The 20,366-nt window shown below is 42.9% G+C and overlaps 1 protein-coding gene across 2 annotated transcripts in view; it reads right to left on the reverse strand.

Moving 5' to 3' along the window:
• The window catches only part of RELL2 (RELT like 2), a 156,944-nt gene that overhangs the window by 117,009 nt on the left and 19,569 nt on the right, over nucleotides 1–20,366 (reverse strand). For both annotated transcript variants that reach the window (XM_085617782.1, XM_085617781.1), the window contains exon 2: nucleotides 6,252–6,465. In XM_085617782.1, the coding sequence (XP_085473908.1) occupies nucleotides 6,252–6,459 (208 nt within the window). In that variant the 5' untranslated portion in view covers nucleotides 6,460–6,465. The remainder of the gene's footprint in view (nucleotides 1–6,251; nucleotides 6,466–20,366) is intronic.

Below are 20,366 nucleotides of genomic sequence, written 5' to 3' on the forward strand. Positions count from 1 at the left end.
TGTATTGGTTGAAAACTGGTGGTCTCCTTTGTTACGGTGATGGAAGCTTCTTCTTCTTTTCTCACAGGATGGTCGTCAGGTGAGGGATGGTTCCCCAGGAGGCTCAAAGAAAGTAGAAAATGGAGGTAAGTATTTGGACTTCCTTTCTTTATTTAGTAGAAGAGGCCTTCACCACACCCAGAGAAAATGTGAACAGGACTGGTTCTTGGTGTTTGTGGTTAAAGTAAAGTAGGAGAGAAATAGGGAGGCTCTGAAAAGACTCAAAAGTTATGCTCCATTAGGTTTTTAGTCATCCTCGTGGGAGACAATCAACCCACACAGAATGACTAAACAAAGGAAATCAGTATCCTTTTGTTGGGCCCCGAAAGTATAGAGCATGCTAAAAAAAGAAATGTTGAGGGACGCTTCTCTTTTATGAAACTGGCAAGCGTATTTGATTTGCATAAGTTGCCCTTCTTTGCTTAAAGTTTGGGTTGTATCGACAAACAAAGAAACAACAATGACACCCCTCTTGGATGATTCGTTGCACCTAATAAATTAAAAATATATAAATACAATATACCACAAAGAATAAACAATAATGGTGTCACGAAAAATAAACAGTAATGGTACCACGAAAAATAAACAGTAATGGTGCCACGAAAAAATAACCAGCAATGGTGCCCCCAGCTTACTAGTTTGGTGAGGCCTTTCGTATGTTTCCTCCTCCCACCACTCTGTTGGCCAGAGCTCCTGCCTCGATTAGATTTTCACTCCTATCACCCTCCTCCCAATCACTCACAGCCGTTGCCAATGCCGCAACTCTCCAGAGCTGCGCCGGCAAACAGGATTCTCCTGGGGGCGTCCACCACTCTTCACTCCAGTCTTCTGAGAGCATCATCCTCGGCTTCTTTTGACCTCCTCCTTCGTCCATGCGCTGCTTTCATCCTTCCCATGGGCCCTCCTTTTCTTGGACGTTACGGGTACCGGATTGGCTGCCCTCATCGGGCAGGTTCACCATTGGCCTGCACTGGAGAGTTAGTGGAGAAAGGTTTAACCCTTTGGTTACCTTGCTCTTTCCAGTCGTGACATCGCTCCATTTGTAAGCCGGGGAGGACGGCATGAGGTAGGTGCTGGGGTTCAGGGCTTGACCCTCCTCCACATCCCCTTCCCTAACTTTCTTGCTTGCAAGACAAGAGTCTATGGGATACCTAGATAAATAATCGGCATTGGTTTTTGGTCCTTTCCCTTTCGATGATGAGTGGTGAACCGAAAAAGGCAGAAGGGCTAAAAATCAATGCAGAATTCGATCGATATGTCCTTTATTTTTGGAGAGCCACTCCAAAGGGGCATGATCCGTGAATAAGGTAAATTCCCTGCAATCAAGATAATACCTCAGTGATTAAAAAGCCCATTTCGTGGCTAGAGCTTCCTTCTCTATTACCGCACATTTACTTCCTTTAGGAAACAGCTTTCGGCTGATATAAATTATCAGTTTCACTTGTCCTTGTGGATCAATCTGGGATAGCACCGCTCCTAAGCCATGATCAGAAGCGTCTGTTTGTAATAAGAAGGGTTTATTATAGGCTGGACTTAGGAGAACAGGTTTAGTCTTGAGAGTTTGTTTTAGCTGGTTAAAGGCTTGTAAGGTATCAGGGGATGGCTGTTTGAGCTCTTTCTCTGTTTTCACGTCATTCTTCAGGAGATTGGTTAGAGGAGTTGCTATCTCTGAGAAGGAAGGGATGAATCGTCAATAATACTCGAGGATACCTAGAAAGGCTCTTATGTATTGCTGCTATTTTTTCCTCTTGAGGTTTAATAAAGCCTTCACCTAGGACGTATCCCATGTATTTTACTGACCAGGAGGCTAAATGACTTTTGGCCGGATTTATAGTGAGGCCGCCTTCTTTTAATGCTCTGATTATGGCCTCAAGATGTGTTAAATGTTCGTCCCATGAATTGCTGTAGATGACTATGTCTCAATATGGGTCGCAGAAAAGGCTTGATGGGGTTTGAGGATTAGGTTCATAAGCCTTTGATAAGTCGCAGGAGCTCCATGTAAGCCAAAAGGGAGCACTCTGAAGTGGTATAGACCTCCAGGTGTGGAAAAGGTAGTCTTTTCTTTATCCTGTTCTCTTAGGGGCGCCTGCCAGTATCCTTTACGAAGATCCAGTGTGCTAATGTACTGGGCTCACCCTAACCTCTCAAACATCTTATCTACCCAGGGTAGTGGGTAGGCATCAAATCGGGAAAACTTGTTGACCTCTCTAAAGTCGATAGAGAACCTGATGGTTCCATCTGGTTTGGGGATGATTACAATAAGCAAATTCGACTCGATATTGGATGGTTCAATGATTCCCATTTCTAACATTTTTTTAAATTCCTTCTCAATAGCCTCTTGTCGAGACGCTGGTATATGGTAAAGTCGCAATCCTATGTTTTTTTTGGGGATCTGTATGGATGGCATGGCTGATCAAGGAGGTTTTCCCAGGGGTTAGGGAGAATACATCTTGAATGGGTAATAAAGGAGCACTCAACTCTTTTTGTTGTTAGACAGGTAAATAGGGGTCTATACTTTGCTGGAATAAGGTCTCAGTTTCCTACCTTCCTCAGTAGGGCAGGTTTGGCACCTTCCCATATTTTCAAAAGATTGATATGGTAGATCTGTGTATATTTTTTGTTTTTGGGATCCAACTCAAGATGGTAAGTAACAGGGGTTACACGGTCAATGATTCAATATAGGCCTTGCCATTGACCTAGCAGTTTGTGATCAGAAGTGGGTTTCATCACCAGAACCCAATCACCTAGATCTAAGGTTGGTTCTTTGTTTTTTTTTATCGTATTGCATTTTTTGGGCGTCTCGCGCCTGCTCTAGATTGGTTTTGACAATACTCCGGATTTTGTGAAAGTGGGATTTTAAACTGAGCACATAATCAGGGAGTGGTTTAGCTCCTTCAGGCTCTTCTTCCCATTCCTCCTTCACCATGTCTAAAAGGGTACAAGGTTGTTTCCCATATAGCAATTCAAACGGGGAATACCATGTAATTTTCTGTTGTTTGCAGCGAAGGGTAAACAGGGCCAAGGGCAGCATATCTTCCCATTTTCTTGTTTCTAATTCTAATAGTTTTTTAGAGTGACTTTCAGGGTGGCATTATAGCTCTCTACCAACCCATCTGTCTGGGGATGGTAAGCAGCAGTACAGATTTGCTGTATACCCAATTGTTGGCAGACCTGCTTCATTAGGCGAAAAACAAAGGGTGTTTCCTGTTCAGTTATGATTTCTTTTGGAAATCACACCCTTGAAAAGATGTTGATCATAGCTTTTGCTATTTGGGTGGCGTTAGGCTGTCTTAGCGCTATTGCTTTGGGGAATCTAGTGGCATAATCTACCAAGACCAGAACGAATTGACACCTGCTACGGGATGGAACAAGGGGCCCGATAGTGTCCATCCCTACCCTAGAAAAAGGTTCTTCTATTACCGGTAGAGGTTTCAATAGGACTCTTGCAGGCGGAGATGCAGTAAAAATATCAACTTCCAAAATATCATGAAGTTCAGTATGCATAGGTAAGTATTTGTTAACTATAACTTTATATTCCAATCTCCTAGGCATGTTGTAATTTGACTGAGAAAGTCGAAGGGCAAAACATGCCATATACTATGCCATATGACAAGACCTGTTTTAGTACAATGCATTGTATCAAGATCTATAGGCACAGCTTGGAAAATATGAAGGAAGATAAAGGCAACAAACTGATTTAATGCCCCTGTACTGCTAGTAATAAGAACACTCTTCCTTTTTTTTTAATCAATAACAGCCAATTGCAATCTCATTTTATATCTTTTGGATAACGCCCATAAACATTCCTATAAATGAATTGCTCTTTATTCTCTTTTCATGAATTGATGATGCAAATAAACAAGTTAAATGTTCTTGCCGGTTTCTAAGTGTAGCCTACAGTGAGATGAATTTTGATTGGCCAGCTCTAGTTAAAGCTGCTGCTCCTTGACCTAGGTGGTTGCTCCTCTCCTCCAAGCTCTTTGTCAGCAAAAGGATCTCTCCCACATAGTCTTCCCCTGCCTATGAAGGGAACACATGTGATCTATAGGTTCCACAGCTAGGCACATGCCATGTCTACAAATGCAACAATGGTTCCTTTGACTCGCCTTCACTGCAAAAACAAATGTCAAAATGCTTCCCGGCAGAGGGAGGTCTCCTGCCCGGAACCATGTGTGCTGAGCAGCCACTAGTTTCCACCTTTCCTTAAAGGCATGGGCATAGAAGCTGACGTCCATCTGCAGGATACCAAGGATAGCATTCAGGTTGTCCCTAACCACCAAACCTGCATGCAGTGGTGGTTTCAGGATCTGCATCCAGCAGGCACCCAGAATGCAACGGGTTCTTTGTGGTAGGACGAGCCATATGTGTTTGATAGTAAGACACCAACTTAACCTTTATTTTTATTTGGCCTGATTATCTGCTGCGCATCGATAGATGGCTTCTTTTATTGTCATGAAAAAAACTGGGCCATCTTTATTTCCATCTTCATGCCTATTGTACTCTTTGAAATATATTGCTGAGCAGCACACTCTGATTTGCCGTCATTTTGCAACAGTGACAATAGTAAAGAGATAAAAGCCAAAATCTGATTTCATTGATCCTTCTTCTTCCACAGGAGACAATTCTAGCTGACACAACTGAAAGCAGCAAATATACAGCAACGGTGCTACACCAAACAATGAAGCCACCATGCAGAATGCGATGAGGGGCCCTGAGACTCACAGATATTCATAGGACTTAGGCTGAATAGGGACACCAGGGATGGCGGGGGCCCTGTTTCCTAGGGGCTGCCGCTTCAAGATGATACTTTTTATGGCTGCTACCTGTCAGGGGCAGTTCTGAGTGTGTGAGGGAAGCTTGTACTGCTGTTGCCTGAGCTATCACAGTTCTGTTTCAGAGAGGCATACTTCTGCTGTCTGTGAGCTTTACCTGTTCAATTCCTGGGTTTGTAAGGGAGCTCGCACTGCTGCTGGCCATCCTGTACCTGTTCTGTGATTCTGAGGAAGGTAAACATCTACTGCTGAAATTGTTCTCTTTCTGGGGAATCCTGTTCTGCTTCCTGTGCAAGCCAAACAACTGGCTTTATCAATACTTGTTAGTTTTGGCATTGTAGTGTTTTAGCAATGATACTGTAAGTGTGAAGCCCAGAACACGAAGCTGCACAGAGATTTACATCTTGTACCTTTTTGCAAAGACTGCCTCTATTGCACTGCATCATTCTGCATTAAATATTGGTATCTAACTGCTACTCTGATCATATTGTATGCAAATTAAATGCAGATTCCACAAACTGCAAGCAACATGTATGTACATATGTGTTTCTGTGGACAATTCAGGGGTGGGTAAGGCTCAGAATATCACCACAGAAAGCCTTTTGATGGAGTCTGGGGATGTAGGCTGCCAGAGCAAGTAACAGTTCTTCTCTGGTAATTTACAGCTCATCAGTTACACATGGGAATGGGAATGGAATAGTGATGATTTCAGATGCATTGGCCTGACACATAATATGTACCTTCTCCCATCCCTACTGGTATCTCGGAGATATGCCTGACATGGTGACAGGTGTGTGCTTGCTGAGTGCCCCTGTTGCATGGATATTTGGACCCCTGGTCTTGATGCTTGGTCATTGGCATGCAGAGATCATGCATGTGATTCATAGCCTAGTTAAACTGGGGGTAGTGCATCATGTGCTGCCCTCAGATTGGGAGAGGGCTTCTGCCCTTACCTAGAGCTGAGTAATATGAGTGCAGTGGTGGCAGCATAACCATTGTGTGGTTAATAGTGATCAGTAGTGTGAAGAGGCCTTTTTACTTGTATCACAGGAGAGGTGCCTGCTGGCCCACTCGTACGATGTTTAGTGGCTGTGTACTTAACTCGCCCTTGGCCTACCTTGATTGTTTGTAGCAAAGTTATAACTTGAGCCACATCAGCCCCACAAGCCAAATATCTTCATTGATTTGTTAATTAGACTGCCTAAGTGAATTTTAAGGAGGTCCTGCATAAAATATACAGCGAGGTTAATCATTTAGTGTTAATCTACTGCCCGGTTATGCCATTGCCTCTGCATCTGCGTGACTCAGGCAGCAGACCTGCAGGTGCCCAGAGCTTGTACACAGCACCTTTAGATTTTTACTACCTAGATAAACATGTTTCTGCAGATGATGTTCAGCAGCTCAGTGGAACCCACCACATCCCCTTTCTGCATTACTCACTCTCCCGGTCCTCTGTCAGCCCTTCTTTGGTTTCGAAATCAAGTTCCTCTGGAGATGTACGACAGCGGTATCCCTTCTTCTTCAGAACATGGCAGATCAAGAACCCGAAGAGTCCCATGAAGAAGAAGACCAGCACAATCAGGAAGAGCATATACGGGTTCTGCTGGTGCTCTGTCTCCCCATTCTCCATAATGTCTTCGCCTGCCATGTGCACCTGGAATACAAGAAGGGACATGTCTTACAGTGTGCAGAATGCTGGCCTTTGTCTGATTTGCTTGCACCTTTAGTAACAGTTTTCAAGAACATCTCTAAGTCATGCTTCATTCTAGTATATTTCAAATGTTTGCTAATCCTGCTCTTGCCGGTTGCAAGCTACACTCTGATGCATCACTTCCCACTAATGTCCATTTATGAAGCTCAACACTGTGGCAACAGTTTTTTTAAAAGCTTTATTTAATTACTTTTCATTTTTCACAAACAACTGCAGTTGCAGACTTTTTTCAAGAACACCTGAAAAGCACAGACCATTATGACATATTCATAAATATCAACATTATTTTGTGACTTAAATCTCTCAAATGCGGCATTACTGTCCCAGCCATACTCCCCCAGTCTCCATCATCAATGTATGAAGCATTGTGGACCAAGTATCTAAGTCATCAGCTAATGTATCATCTGTACTGGCCAATTTTCATCATGAGTACTTCTGGAATCACCCACTCTAGTAGATCTTTCTTCCAGGATGCTGTGTGTGGTTGGGCTGTGTGATTTGAGCCAGTTAATGACAATCCGACGTTTAGACAATGCCAAGACCAGCAGTACAAATTTGTATTTAATCTGAGATTTCTTAGGTTTAGGGGTACGATTAAGTAATCAGTGCTTAATAGACAGTTCTCTAGACAACCCCACAATATCACATAACGTATTAGTTACAGTTTGACAGTACATTCGTAATTGGTCTTTCCTCGCTACACCTGGGGCATACTGAGAACCTATCCAGGTGTATTTTAATTCAGACAGTTTCAAATGCCTCAAGTGAATGTGATGAAGAAAGTTAAACTGTGTCAACTTGAACTGGGCATTATTAGAGATCTGTTGAACATGGGACGCCTTGTTCCATCCCATGAATTGTTAACTGAGATCCTAGTTCCCACTCCCATATCTGGTGAGCTGCAACTACTGCCTTGCTTTTGTCAGATATCAATGTTTTGTAAATCCAGGACACCGCATGAGCAGAAGGGTCCACCTCTAATAGCACAATGAGGTCAACAGAGTCAGGGGGATCACAGGGTGGCTTCCCTCGGTGTCCTGGACAGACAATTCTACTGTAGAAACTGTTTTAGTCCCATTACAAACTGGAGTTGTGCATCCTCAAAGGTCAAAATATTGGCTATGGTATGGTGGGAGGAGGATGGGTGCACCACACTAGGTGACCTCTAGCTTGGGGACATGTGGTCGGTCATCTTTCTGAATGGCTGCAACCACCTGATCGCCAGGATCCTAGAGAACAGTGTGTGTCTAATTACTCTATTCACCGCAGCATCCCACCCTGTGGCAGTGTGATGAACTACGGGGCACCACCCTGCATCACTAATACAGGGACCAGCTCTCCCTCACAGCATTCTTTCAGTTGGCTCTTCTCCCAATTTTCTCCAATGTGGCACCACTGTGCCACATGCTGAAGCTGCACTGCAATATTATTTAACTCCAGATCGTGATGTCCCTGACCACCCTCCATTCTGCCCAGCCGGAGTGTGGGTAACCTCACCCTAATCCTTTTGCCAGCCCAAACCAGTCCCACCGCTATTAACAAGGAACTAAGCAACACCTGCACCCCCGCTGACTCCCTGACTGCAGCTCACACCGGCAAGTACTCAAGGACTCTGATAAATCCCACCTCCCACAACATAAAGTGACTCTCCAATTCAGGGACACAGACTAGAAAAAGCTTCAACAAGGACCGGCCCACCTGCACTCCCTCCGTGCAAAAGCCAATGTTCATTCACAAAATAAATGAACGACTAACGTGTATAGAGAACCAACTAGAAAGATTACTACAAGGCAAACCTCATCACAAAAAAAAAACATGGGTTCTATTCCCACCCAGCACCATCACTCCCCCTACACGCAATGGCACACAACTCCTAAGTAAAGCGAAGGCACAACCAGTCAGGTGGACCACAACACCCCTCAACAACAAAGCCCTGAGACCTAAAAGAACAACCACAATGGCGTCACTGAGCGAGGCAGCGGAGCTAGCCAAATCCTATAGCCATGCATATAATAGGCATAACCCCTCATCAAAAATCCAAGTTATTACTGTACTAGGAAGAAACCCAACACCAACATCAACAACCAGGCCACCAGCACACCTCGTCAATATCCCACTGACCTCCTTCCCCCTAAATCTGACTAACCTCAGAGAGACCAAATGCATACCCATAATTTGCAGATCTGCAACCACGACGTTGATATCGCGTTCATAATAGATACATGGCTAAATGATTCCTCCTACTCGATCATATACATACTAGCTCCACCAAGATTCTCGATCATCAGGAAAGGCAGGAAGGACCACAACAGTGGAGGCATAGCTATTATCAACAACATCAACGTGAGTGAAACAGACACTTTCTCCTCCAATACATTCGAACATTTCAGCTCCACCATAAGGATGAAAAACAACATAAGAATGAATTGTCACCTACTCTGCCACCCACCGGGTAACACACTATCTTTTGGTGAACACCTAGCAGATTTGATTGCACACTGCTCAATCTCACATTCCCACATCATCATCCTAGGCGACCTCAACCTTCACTGGACCGATAAAAGCAACACCCTAAACCAATCCCTTAATGACCTATTACTCAGTAACAACCTCTCCCAGCATTGCAAAGGTAGATTCCCCTCCCCCCCCACCCCCACTTAAAGGTGCAACCCTGGATGCCATCATAGCTCCGGAAGATATACTAACCAATGAAAACATCCTCCCTGTCGACTAGTTAGATCATCACCTCATCTTATTTAACATCAACAAGGCATCTCCCCTCCCAACTCGTACGCAAAAATCCTCCAATGGAAGAGAAACAAAAGACAAGTTCCGCTACAAGACCTTGAAGAGAAAATGGCGTGTTAACTGCCCACCTCATCAGAAAACCTCTCAACAACTTAGCTCACCACCCACTACAGCTCAACAATGTCCTCCATCCTGGACCAATTAGCACCTCTGAAACTGAAAAAGGTGAGAAACACTCTCTCGAATCAATGTTCAACAAAGTCCTCAACACTGAAAGAAGACAGTTAAGAGCAGCCGAAAGACTCTGGCGAACAAATCCATCCACATTCCACCTGGACCAGCTCAGGAGGGAACGTGGCAACTACAAAAATCACATAATTAATGAAAAAGCCTCTTTCTTCAACAGCGCTCTAGATAAGGCCAAAAAACACCAAAAAGAGCACTTTAACATCATCAATCAACAAACCTCCAAGCCAGCCATAAAAAACCATCAGATATCCAAGGAACAATGTGAAAAATGTGCTACCTTCATCAATGATAAAACCACAAGGATAGAGCTCTCCCTCAATCACAACCAGCCCTCAAGCAGGGACCCCGCCCCCAGAAGTGAAGACAACAACCCCCTATCTCACCCCACTCCCTCCTCAGCAATGATCATCCCTCAGGACAACATCGAGAGCATCCAAATCCCAGTGTCCCAGATAAACCAGAGAAGCTGGAAGATTTTCAACCCACTAACTGAGGAAGACATAGCTTCTCTGCTGGCTATGTCCAAACCCTGCTCCCACTTTGAGGACCTACTCCCAGCCTCTCTGGCAAAAAAACTCAAACGTGCCCTAACACCCCTCTGGACTACGATAATAAACAGCTCCCTGAAAACTGGAGTAATGCCAGACTCGGTCAAGTCACGCCAAGAATCAAAAAAACGGGAGCAGACCTGAATGGCCTCAGTAACGTCAGACCAGTTTACAATCTCCACTTCCTAGCCAAAACTCAAGAGAGATGCACTCTCGCACAGCTTGGCCAACACATTGAAAACACCAATCTCCTGGACCTCCACCAATCAGGGTTCAGAAAAGAATGCAGCACAGAAACAGCCATTTGAAACATAATAGATGACTTACACAAGTCCATGAATAAAGATGAATGCTGCCTACTCATTCTCCTAGACCTATTGGCGGCCTTCTACACGGTTTGCATTCCTTTCATAAAAGAATTGGTGCAGAGGGCATTGTTCTATGCTGGTTTGCATCCTTTCTACATAACCATGCTCAAAAAATAAAAATAGACAATCAGACCTCGGATACGACAGCGATAGCCCGGGAGGTCCACCAAGGCTCTGTCCACTCATCCATACTACTTAATATTTACATGGAACCTCTCACCGCCATCCTCAACCAAGCTAAAATCCCCTTAAATTTTTTTGCAAATGACACCCAGCTCTACATGGAAATCTCCTCACTTGAAGACATTCACTGATTAAATGCCACCCTCAAAGAAGCCCAACACTGGCTATCTCGCAACCACCTAAAGCTCAACCAAAATAAGACAGAGATTCTACTCATATCAAATACAGAGCAGGCCACCCAGATGCTAGAATCGATTAACTCCCTAGACGCTCTCTACTGCTTTCTCTCACTAGCCAACTCTGTCAAATCTCTAGGGACCACTCTGGACTCCAAACTGACCATGAAAGATCATATTAAGAACAATGCGAAGGGTGCCTTTTACAACCTGAGACTTCTGAACACAATCAAACCCTTCCGACCGCAGGAAGATCTCAAATCAGCCACACAAGTGCTGGTGCTGTCGAGGTTAGACAACGGTAGTGCCACCCTCACAGGCTCTGCCAAATCCTACCTTGTGCCCATCAGAACTATTCTCAACGCTGCAGCCTGGTGACAGGAATCAAATAATTCGACCACATCTCCCTAGCCCTGAAAGATCTGAGATGGCTCCCGATTGAAGCTTGCTGCAACTTTATAACAGCCTGTCTTAGCCACAAAGCCCTACACACTGGAAAACCAACTTACCTCGCCGCTAAGCTCAAAAGCGCAGGACGGACAAGAAACCTCAGAAGCTCAAATACCATGCTCCTCATCCCACCCAAAGCCCACAAACAAAAAACTCTAGCTCACTCCTTTTCAAGAAATTCTCTTAAAATCTGGAACTCCATACCTCCATACCAATACATATCAGGACCAACCCCTCCTTCCCATGCTTCAAGTGACAGTTAAAAGATCTCCTAATAAACCGCCGCCTCAACTAGTGGATCATTAACCTCCCAATGAGATATCTCCACCCTCAGCCCTCCTTTGACCTTCCCCCGCAACTTCTCCTCACCTGTACTTAACCACTGACTTGACTTGATCTGACCTACCTGAACTAATTTAGCTCATTACCTTGATTTAAACATTTACTGATTTAAAGCGCTCTGATACACTTGGGTCCTGTTAGTGCTATATGAAACTCTTAAACATAAATAAATAAATAAATAAATAAATAAATAAATAAACAAATAAATAAATAAATAAATAAATAATGGAAGAATATTCCAGAAAGTAATTGACTTCCACGATCCCTGAAGAATATTTCCCATGTTACTCTTCTACTGGAGTGTCCGTGTAAGTGCTACCTGTACACCCAGACATCTAAACTGTTCCTATTCTCATCTTAGAGTAATATTCAGGAGTTGAACCAGTGTCATCCCAGCCAGCCATTCAAACAGAAAGACCCTTGATTCTGCCGATACTGTTGATACGCAGACCAGAAGCATCACAAAACTTCTCCAATTCTGCTGGGAAAATAGGCAACAATGTCTGCGGATCATGTAAATATATTAGTCGTTGGTGGATATTGAAATGGCAAGCGTTACCTCCGCTACCTTGATCCGACACTCATGCGTTAGTGCTCATAGTGTGATTGCTAAGGGTTCTAATATGAGGAAGAATATTAGGGATGATAATGGGCACCCCTGATGAATGCCGTGCACAATACTCCACCCATCCGACACCATATTACCAATCATCCCCAGGCTGTGGGTTCTGTGTAAAGGAGTTTCACCTATTTTTGAAAGATTGGCCCAAAATCTATTTTCTGCAATTTCTCAGACATATGATCCCAGCCCAACATGTGACAAGCCTGTTTTACATCTAGAGCCACTAGGGCACCATTTATATTCCTGTTATCAGTGAAATGTGGCACATACGTAAGCTGACGTAGGTTTTTGTAGTGTCGTCCTTTCCAGGATAAAACTACACTAATCCTCATATGCCAGTGTCCCCATCACAAAAAGTAGTCTATTGGTCAAGACTTTAGCTAGGGGTTTAACATTAGTATTAATCATGGACATGAGTCTATAGCAACCCATCTTTTAAGGATCTTTATAAGGTTTGGCTATTATAACTATGACAGATGCCCTCATAGTATCGGAAAACCACCCCAGTGTCATGGCTTCCATGTACATTTCTAAATGTTTATTAGGAAAGAGGTGTGCAGGGGTCTCGCCATCTAGCCCTGGCATCTTGCAAAGGGGCATATCCTTCAGCACTTTCAGAACGTCATCTTTCATAATATCCGCCTCCAAGCTTTCCTATTTTGTATCCATAATGTTCGGGAATGGAATTGTCAGATAGTCTGTTGGAGTAGAATGATGTAACCTCTAGGGTGCTTATACATGAGTTCCAGTTATTGTTGCAGAGCAATGATGATAATAGTCTGGGTGGAAACTCGTGTACTGTCAGGTCTTGCAAGTGACAATATGTGGGGGTGCGGTATCTCCCTATGGAGCAAGCAGCCTTCCTGATTTGTCAACATTTCTATGACGTTTCTATATATACTGTCAAAGTGTCAACCTGTCCAATATGTCCCATTTGTCTCGTAGTATTGTTTGGCAGTAATTAATTTAGCTATGGAGGTGGCATCAAAATGTTCTTTACTCTGAAGGCTGGACCTCGTCCTTTTGTGCTAGTTCTCTTTTCGATTGTTACTGCGCACCAAGGGGCAGATTTACAAGCCACTTGCGCTGTTGTTGCGTCACTTTTGTGACGCATCAGCAGCGTAAAAGTTGCGGCCCATTTACAACGTGACGCATCTAGGGAGATGCGTCACGTTGTAAAGCCCTGCATGATATTATACCTGCGTCAGGTATAATGTATGCAGGGTAGGCGTTCCCACGCAGGAAAGCCTCGTAAAAGTGACGCAGTCAAATCTACAAGATTTCACTGCGTGACTTTTAGGACGCCACTGCGTCAAAAATGACGCCTGCTTGAAGCAGGAGAAAGGAGTGACGCAGTGTATTGGGAATAGGCCGCAACATGCATTGCTGGAGTTGCGCCGTGCTTGCGACACAACTCGAGCGATGCGTGACTTTTCCATCAACAGATACGTCAGAATTTCTGACGCATCTGTCAACCTTTGCGCCATGGTGCACCGTATTGTAAATACGGCGCATCCATGATGACGCAAGGGTTTTGCATGGTGGCGCAGGGGAAGTGACGCATCTCTACAGATGCGTCACTTTCTTGTAAATCTGCCCCCCAACTATTTTGTTAATACTCTCCCCCCTCACCACCCCTTTAAAGACCTCCTATTCCTTAAGCCCTGGTGAGTGTCGAACCCCAATTAATTTAAAAAATACTGTCTATGCCGTCTCCTATCTCACCTCGAAAAACTAGATTTTGCAGGGTCACTGTTTCGAATGAACTAAGGCAATGTTTCATGGATGGCTTTACAAGCACCATAGAAAGGTGTCTATCCAGATCCCCATCGAGGGTACAGTTGAAATACACCACATATATATATATATATATATGTGTGTGTGTATATATATTCACTGAAAAAAACCATAGGTTTCAGACCTGATATAGTTAGGAATTAGCATTTAAAAAACCTTAGAAATTCACTGAAATAACAATAGGTTTTAGGGGTGTTATAGTTAGCTGGACATTTCACTCGAACAAAACCATTGAAATTCCTCCAATATAGTTAGTTGTACTAACTACATCTCGCGCGCCCGCAATCCACTGCTGATGATGTCACATATTACATCATTCATGACATGGTCAGGGACATCACTGATGACATCTCAAATGACATCACTGATGACATCACTGATGACATCATCCAGTGAATGTGGTTTGGTTCGTTATTTAAATATGTATTATATATATATATAGCAATTTGCATTGAAGAATGGGTGGATATATAAATATAAATATCTGGATGGAGGATTTAGTAGCAGTGTGATTGACTGTTTACTTGACTAATTTATAGTGTCTCACTAAATATATTGGATAGTGACAAAACTGTGTGAATATCTGTATCACTTTGTCAGTTGTTGTGTATACTGCAGCACCAGTTGGTTACTAGCTACGTGAAAGTCTATATTATTTATTGATTAGTTAACTGAGTATTTGTATGGGAGAGTGAATGTGTGTGTGGTTCAGTGGGGGTTGTGTGACTGCCCAAAGATGTGTGAATAGTTGATTCAGTAGGTATCTGAAGTTAAAACTACATGTTATAACAGTTGTTTGGGTGAGTGAATATCTTTATGGGTGTGGCGATGAGCCAATATATGTCTCAATGGTACATGTCCAACAAACTAGAAAAATAAAAGCCAGTGTATGTGCAATTGTTGTATATAAATAAGTATACATAAGACTCAGTGATTGTATGAGTGACTGTATGGATAACTGTATAGTTGTAATAGTGTTTTTATAACACACTAAGTATGGGTTATTATCTATATGAATAGATGAAGTGGTGTTTTATAAGTGTATAGCTAAGTAAAAGTAAGTATGATCCATTGTGTGCATAAGTGAGTAGGATGACTTCATAAGTGATTAGGATGTGTGCTGGTGTGTAATGTCGATATAGGTGTATAAGTATATTTGATAGTGTTCTATTGATCATTGACAGCATGTATGAGTGAATCTATAGGTAAGTGATTAGATGTGTGTATTGATCTAGGAATCACTGAGTGGGTGTTTAGAAACTTGTATTGGTGTGTCAATGGTTTTTAAATCTGGCACTCTCTATTTTACAGTGAGTGATGAAAGGTTATACTAGTGTATGATGAGGTGCATCTGATTGTCACGTGGATGATGTCATCAGTGATGTCATCAATGATGTCACTGACCATGTCATGAATGATGTAATATGTGACATCATCAGCAGTGGATTGCGGGCGCGCGAGATGTAGTTAGTACAACTAACTATATCGGAGGAATTTCAATGGTTTTGTTCGAGTGAAATGTCCAGCTAACTATAAAACCCCTAAAACCTATTGTTTTTTTCAGTGAATTTCTAAGGTTTTTTAAATAATAATTCCTAACTATATCAGGCCTGAAACCTATGGTTTTTTTCAGTGAATTTCAAAGGTTTTTTAAATGCTAATTCCTAACTATATCAGGCCTGAAACCTATGTTTTTTTTCAGTGAATTTCAAAGGTTTTGTAAATGTAAATTTTTAATGTATTAATTGTTATACTGATTTTTTTTATACTGATTTACTACATTGTTTAAACTGTTTATTTTAGATATTTTATTTTTTTAATTACATTATACATTACAATACAAAATATACTTTCTCAGAAGGAATTACTTTAGTTTAAATACTTTGCAAATAAGCAATAGACTTTTAAGTACAGTAGTTACAGTTGTTGCAATGGGCAACACAATTTCAAACACAAAGCAACATTGAGCTCAATGTGAATTTCTAGTCAAATGCAATTAGTTACTTTATGGATTACTTTTCTAACCACAGGACTGGATGCTAGATTCAGTCCTTGGACATCTCATGTAAACAGTTGAGTAAAAGCGTTTTGGTTACAGTAGTGATTTTTAAGGATTATTATTATATTTTAAAAGTTGACACTTAAAACATTTTTCACATAGAATCACCAATGTTATCCTATGGCAGAAAATGTACTTAGCAGGTAAGTACTGTTATCGCTACTTTTTCTTACTCAGTGGTGGATTCTGGATCCAGCACAGGTGAATCTCCTGTAAAAAGTTGAAAGAATGTGTTTAAGTCATACAGACGATTTTTTAGGAATATTTTTAGTTTGTGAAAATAGACAATTAGAAACTTTTCTACTTTTCAGGGTCAGTGCAGGTCTAAAAGATGCAGCACTGGGTTCTCTCCTGATAACAGGTGAGTAAATCGGAATTCGTGGTTCGGCTGATTTTAGAGGAATATTTGTACAATGGTAAAGGAAGGGGTCGGGCCTGAGGTGACGTGTGCAAACACGCCCTGTGGCGCCTTTTAAGTTGGGGAATTAATTCCTCTTCAATCCTGCGGTCCCATGGGGGCCAACTAGCCCACCAGGTACCTCCAGTATGCGTCAGGGAGCTGCGTTGCAGAGAGGTGTTCAGAGGCCACGGCCCTTTTTACAACACTCTGCAACGCAGCTCCGTGGCGCTTCCTGGAGGTACCTGGTGGGCTAGTTGGCCCCTAGGGGACCTCTGGATTGAAGAGGAATTAATTCCCCAACTTAAAACGCGCCACAGGGAGTATTTTCACACATATCACCTCAGGCCCCGCCCCCTACCTTCCCCACTGTGCAAACGCGCCCCGTGGTGTGTTTTAAGTTGGGGGATTAAGTCCCCTTGAATCCTGAGGTCCCCTAGTGGCCAACTTTCCCACCAGGTAATCATATACAATCTTGGAGCCCCGGGGGGGTGGCGGTCCCCGGGGAAGTGGGGGGGGTGGGACCCCCCCACACTTTTTTTTTTAATTATGCCCCCGGGATTTGGCCCCCGGGGGCAAATTAGAATAGAATATTTTTTTTTAATTCTTTTTTTGGCCCTGGGGGTCCTTGTGGGACCCCCTGAGCAGGCCTAGGGGGTCAGGATGTTTCTACCTCGTGCACGGCAGGGTGCGCGCTGGGTGCGGGGAGGGTGCCCGGATCCTCCGAGGCCATAGATATATCTATCATTTTAACTCTAATTTTCTCAGGAACTACTGAACGGATTTACAGCATTTAAGCAAAAAGCACGAGTCTGAACTGAGGACTACCTCTTTGCCAAATTTGGTGTAATTCCCTTCAGCAGTTCGGGCTGTACCTGCGTCAACAGGTCCTATGGTAAAATGCATGGGGAAAATGTGTTTTGGGACCCCCCTTTTTTCTCGGCCCCCGCTTGACGAATCACCGTGAAATTTTCAGGTTAGGAGCAGACTGGAGCTGGCAAAAAGTTTGGAAAATTTCGCGAAGATTCATCAATCGGCGCCAACGTTATTCCAAATAGAATGTTGCGGATTTCCTATGGAAAATAGGTCCTAACTCTATCTACCTACTGGCAACCGCCAGTAGGTTTTATATATATATATATATATCTATATATGTATTCACAGAAAAAAACATAGGTTTCAGGCACGTTATAGTTAGGAATTAGCATTTAAAAAACCTCAGAAATTCACTGAAAAAACCATAGGTTTCAGGGGTGTTATAGTTAGCTGGACTTTTCACTTGTACAAAACCATTGAAATTCCCCCGTTATAGTTAGTTCAGCTAACTATAACTCGCGCGCCCGCAATGCACTGCTGGTGACGTCACATATTACATCACTCATGACATGGTCAGTGACATCACTCATGACATCACTGATGACATCTCAAATAACATCACTGATGACATCATCCAGTGAATGTGTGTTTTTCTGAAAATTAAATATGTTTTATATATGTATATCTCAAGGTCGATGGAAGAATAAATGGGTATATTAGTGTCTAAATGGATGATTTGTTTTTGAGAAATTGATTGTGTAACTGACTGATTAAGTGTATCATAGTGAATACATGGCTTAGTGAGTACTGTTTAAATATGTAAATATCTGTATCAGTCTCTCACTTTGTGTATAAGTGGCTGCATGGGTTGGTGAGTAGCTACATGGGTGTCTATATAGGTTATTAGTTGGTTTTTTGAGTATCAGTCTGAGTGTCTGCATGGTTCGGTGGGGGGTATTACGTAGTGCATAGGTGCATGAATGAGTGACTCACTGTTTGTATGTGTTGAAGACAGCATGTGTGCAGGACTGTATGGGTGGATGAGTGTGTGTATGGGTGTGTTAGTGAGTGAATGACTGTCTCAATAGTGTCTTTATGAGTAACTACATATGTTTTAAACTAGTATATGTGACTATTGGTGTATATAAGTGAGTATATGTGAGAGTGAGAGATTGAAAGAGTTCCTGTATGAATAAGTATTTGTTTCTATAAGTGATTGTTTAAAAGACTAAGTATGTGTAAGTTTCCGTAGAAGTAAGTGTGGTGGTGTGTGTATAACTGTATATGCAAGTAAATGTATGTTTGATTCTTTATTAGCATGAGTGACTATGTGTGTGAGTAACTCTATGGATGAGTGGCATTGTGTAACAGGATGTATAGGTGTATGAGTACATATGATGAGTGAGTACATGTATGAGTGACTGTATAGGACTGTTGGTGAACGAGTGGATGTGTATGTGGATCTTAGAATTACTGAAGAGGTTGTTGTAACTGGTATTGGTATGTCCATTGTTTTGAAAATTTTAGTCTATTTTTGAATGAGTGTATCAAAGGTTATATTAGGGTGAGAGGAGGTCTGCCACTCTGTCACAAGGATGATGTCATCATTGATGTCATCAGTGATGTCATTTGAGATGTCATCAGTGATGTCATGAGTGATGTCACTGACAATGTCATGAGTGATGTAATATGTGACGTCATCAGCAGTGCATTGCGGGCGCGTGAGTTATAGTTAGCTGAACTAACTATAACGGGGGAATTTCAATGGTTTTGTACAAGTGAAAAGTCCAGCTAACTATAACACCCCTGAAACCTATGGTTTTTTCAGTGAATTTCTGAGGTTTTTTAAATGCTATTTCCTAACTATAACGTGCCTGAAACCTATGGTTTTTTCTGTGAATTTCAAAGGTTTTTTAAATGCTAATTTCTAACTATGCCTACAGAGATAGGACATGTGAAGAAAGAAGAAAAAATGCACAGAAAGAAAAAAAAGAAGTGCAGAAAGAAGCAACAGAAGTCCTCAAAGACGAAGAAAAGTGCAGGAAGAAGGATAACGTGCAGAAAGAACAAAAAGAAGAGCAGAAAGAAGCCTTGTTGCAAAATCATCCTGTACCCTCAACTTTTTCAGACGGATACTGGTGGTAACTGAGTCTGACTAACCAGTCCTAGAGCCAGTGCTATGTTAAAAGACACTTAGAATACAGTGAAAACACCTACATACACTAGGGAACATTATGCGTTGGGGTTCCCCTGTGATTAGCATGACCTCCTCTGTAAGCCCCTAGTATATAATAGGGCAGGGGGATTAAAACTACCTCTTAAAACAGGCCACAGGTCGTTTTTGCACACGTTAACTCAGGCCCCTTCCCCTCCCTTCACCACTGTGTAAACACGCCCTGTGTCCGTATTTAGTTGGGAGATTAAGTTCATTTGAATCCTGAGGGTCCCTAGGGTTCAACTAGCCCACTAGGTACCTCCAGTAAGTGCCACAGAGCTGCGTTGCAGAGAGATGTAAAAAGTGGCACGGCCTGGACCACCTCTCTGCAATGCAGCTCAGTGGCGCTTACTGGAAGCACTTGGTGGGCTAGTTAGCCCCCAGGGGCCCTCAGTATTGAAGGGAAATTATATCCCCAATTTAAAACGTGCCATAGTGCGTGTTTGCACACGTCACCTCAGGCCCCGTCCCCTCCCTTCACCACTGTGTAAACGCGCCCTGTGGCTGTTCTAAGTTGAGAGATTAAGTCCCCTTGAATCCTAAGGGTCCCTAGGGTCAAACAAGACCACTAGGTACCTCCAGTAAGCGCCACAGAGCTGCGTTGCAGAGAGGTGTAAAAAGGGGCTTGGCCTCAGAACACCTGTCTGCAGCGCAGCTCCCTGGCGCATACTGGAGATGCCTGTTGGGCTGGTTGGCCCTCAGGGACCCTCAGTATTGAAGAGGAATTAATTCCCCAACTTACAACTCACCAGGGGGCGCGTTTGCAGAGTGCTGCAAGGAGGGGGCGTGGCCTCCGGCACGATGCCAGTCTTTTATTTATTTTAATTTTTTAAGAAGGGGGGCTGTGTGGTTCCCCTTCTTATTGTAATTTATT

This window comes from Triturus cristatus, chromosome 7 (assembly GCF_964204655.1).
Source record: "Triturus cristatus chromosome 7, aTriCri1.1, whole genome shotgun sequence".
In the NCBI taxonomy this organism is placed as follows: domain Eukaryota; kingdom Metazoa; phylum Chordata; class Amphibia; order Caudata; family Salamandridae; genus Triturus; species Triturus cristatus.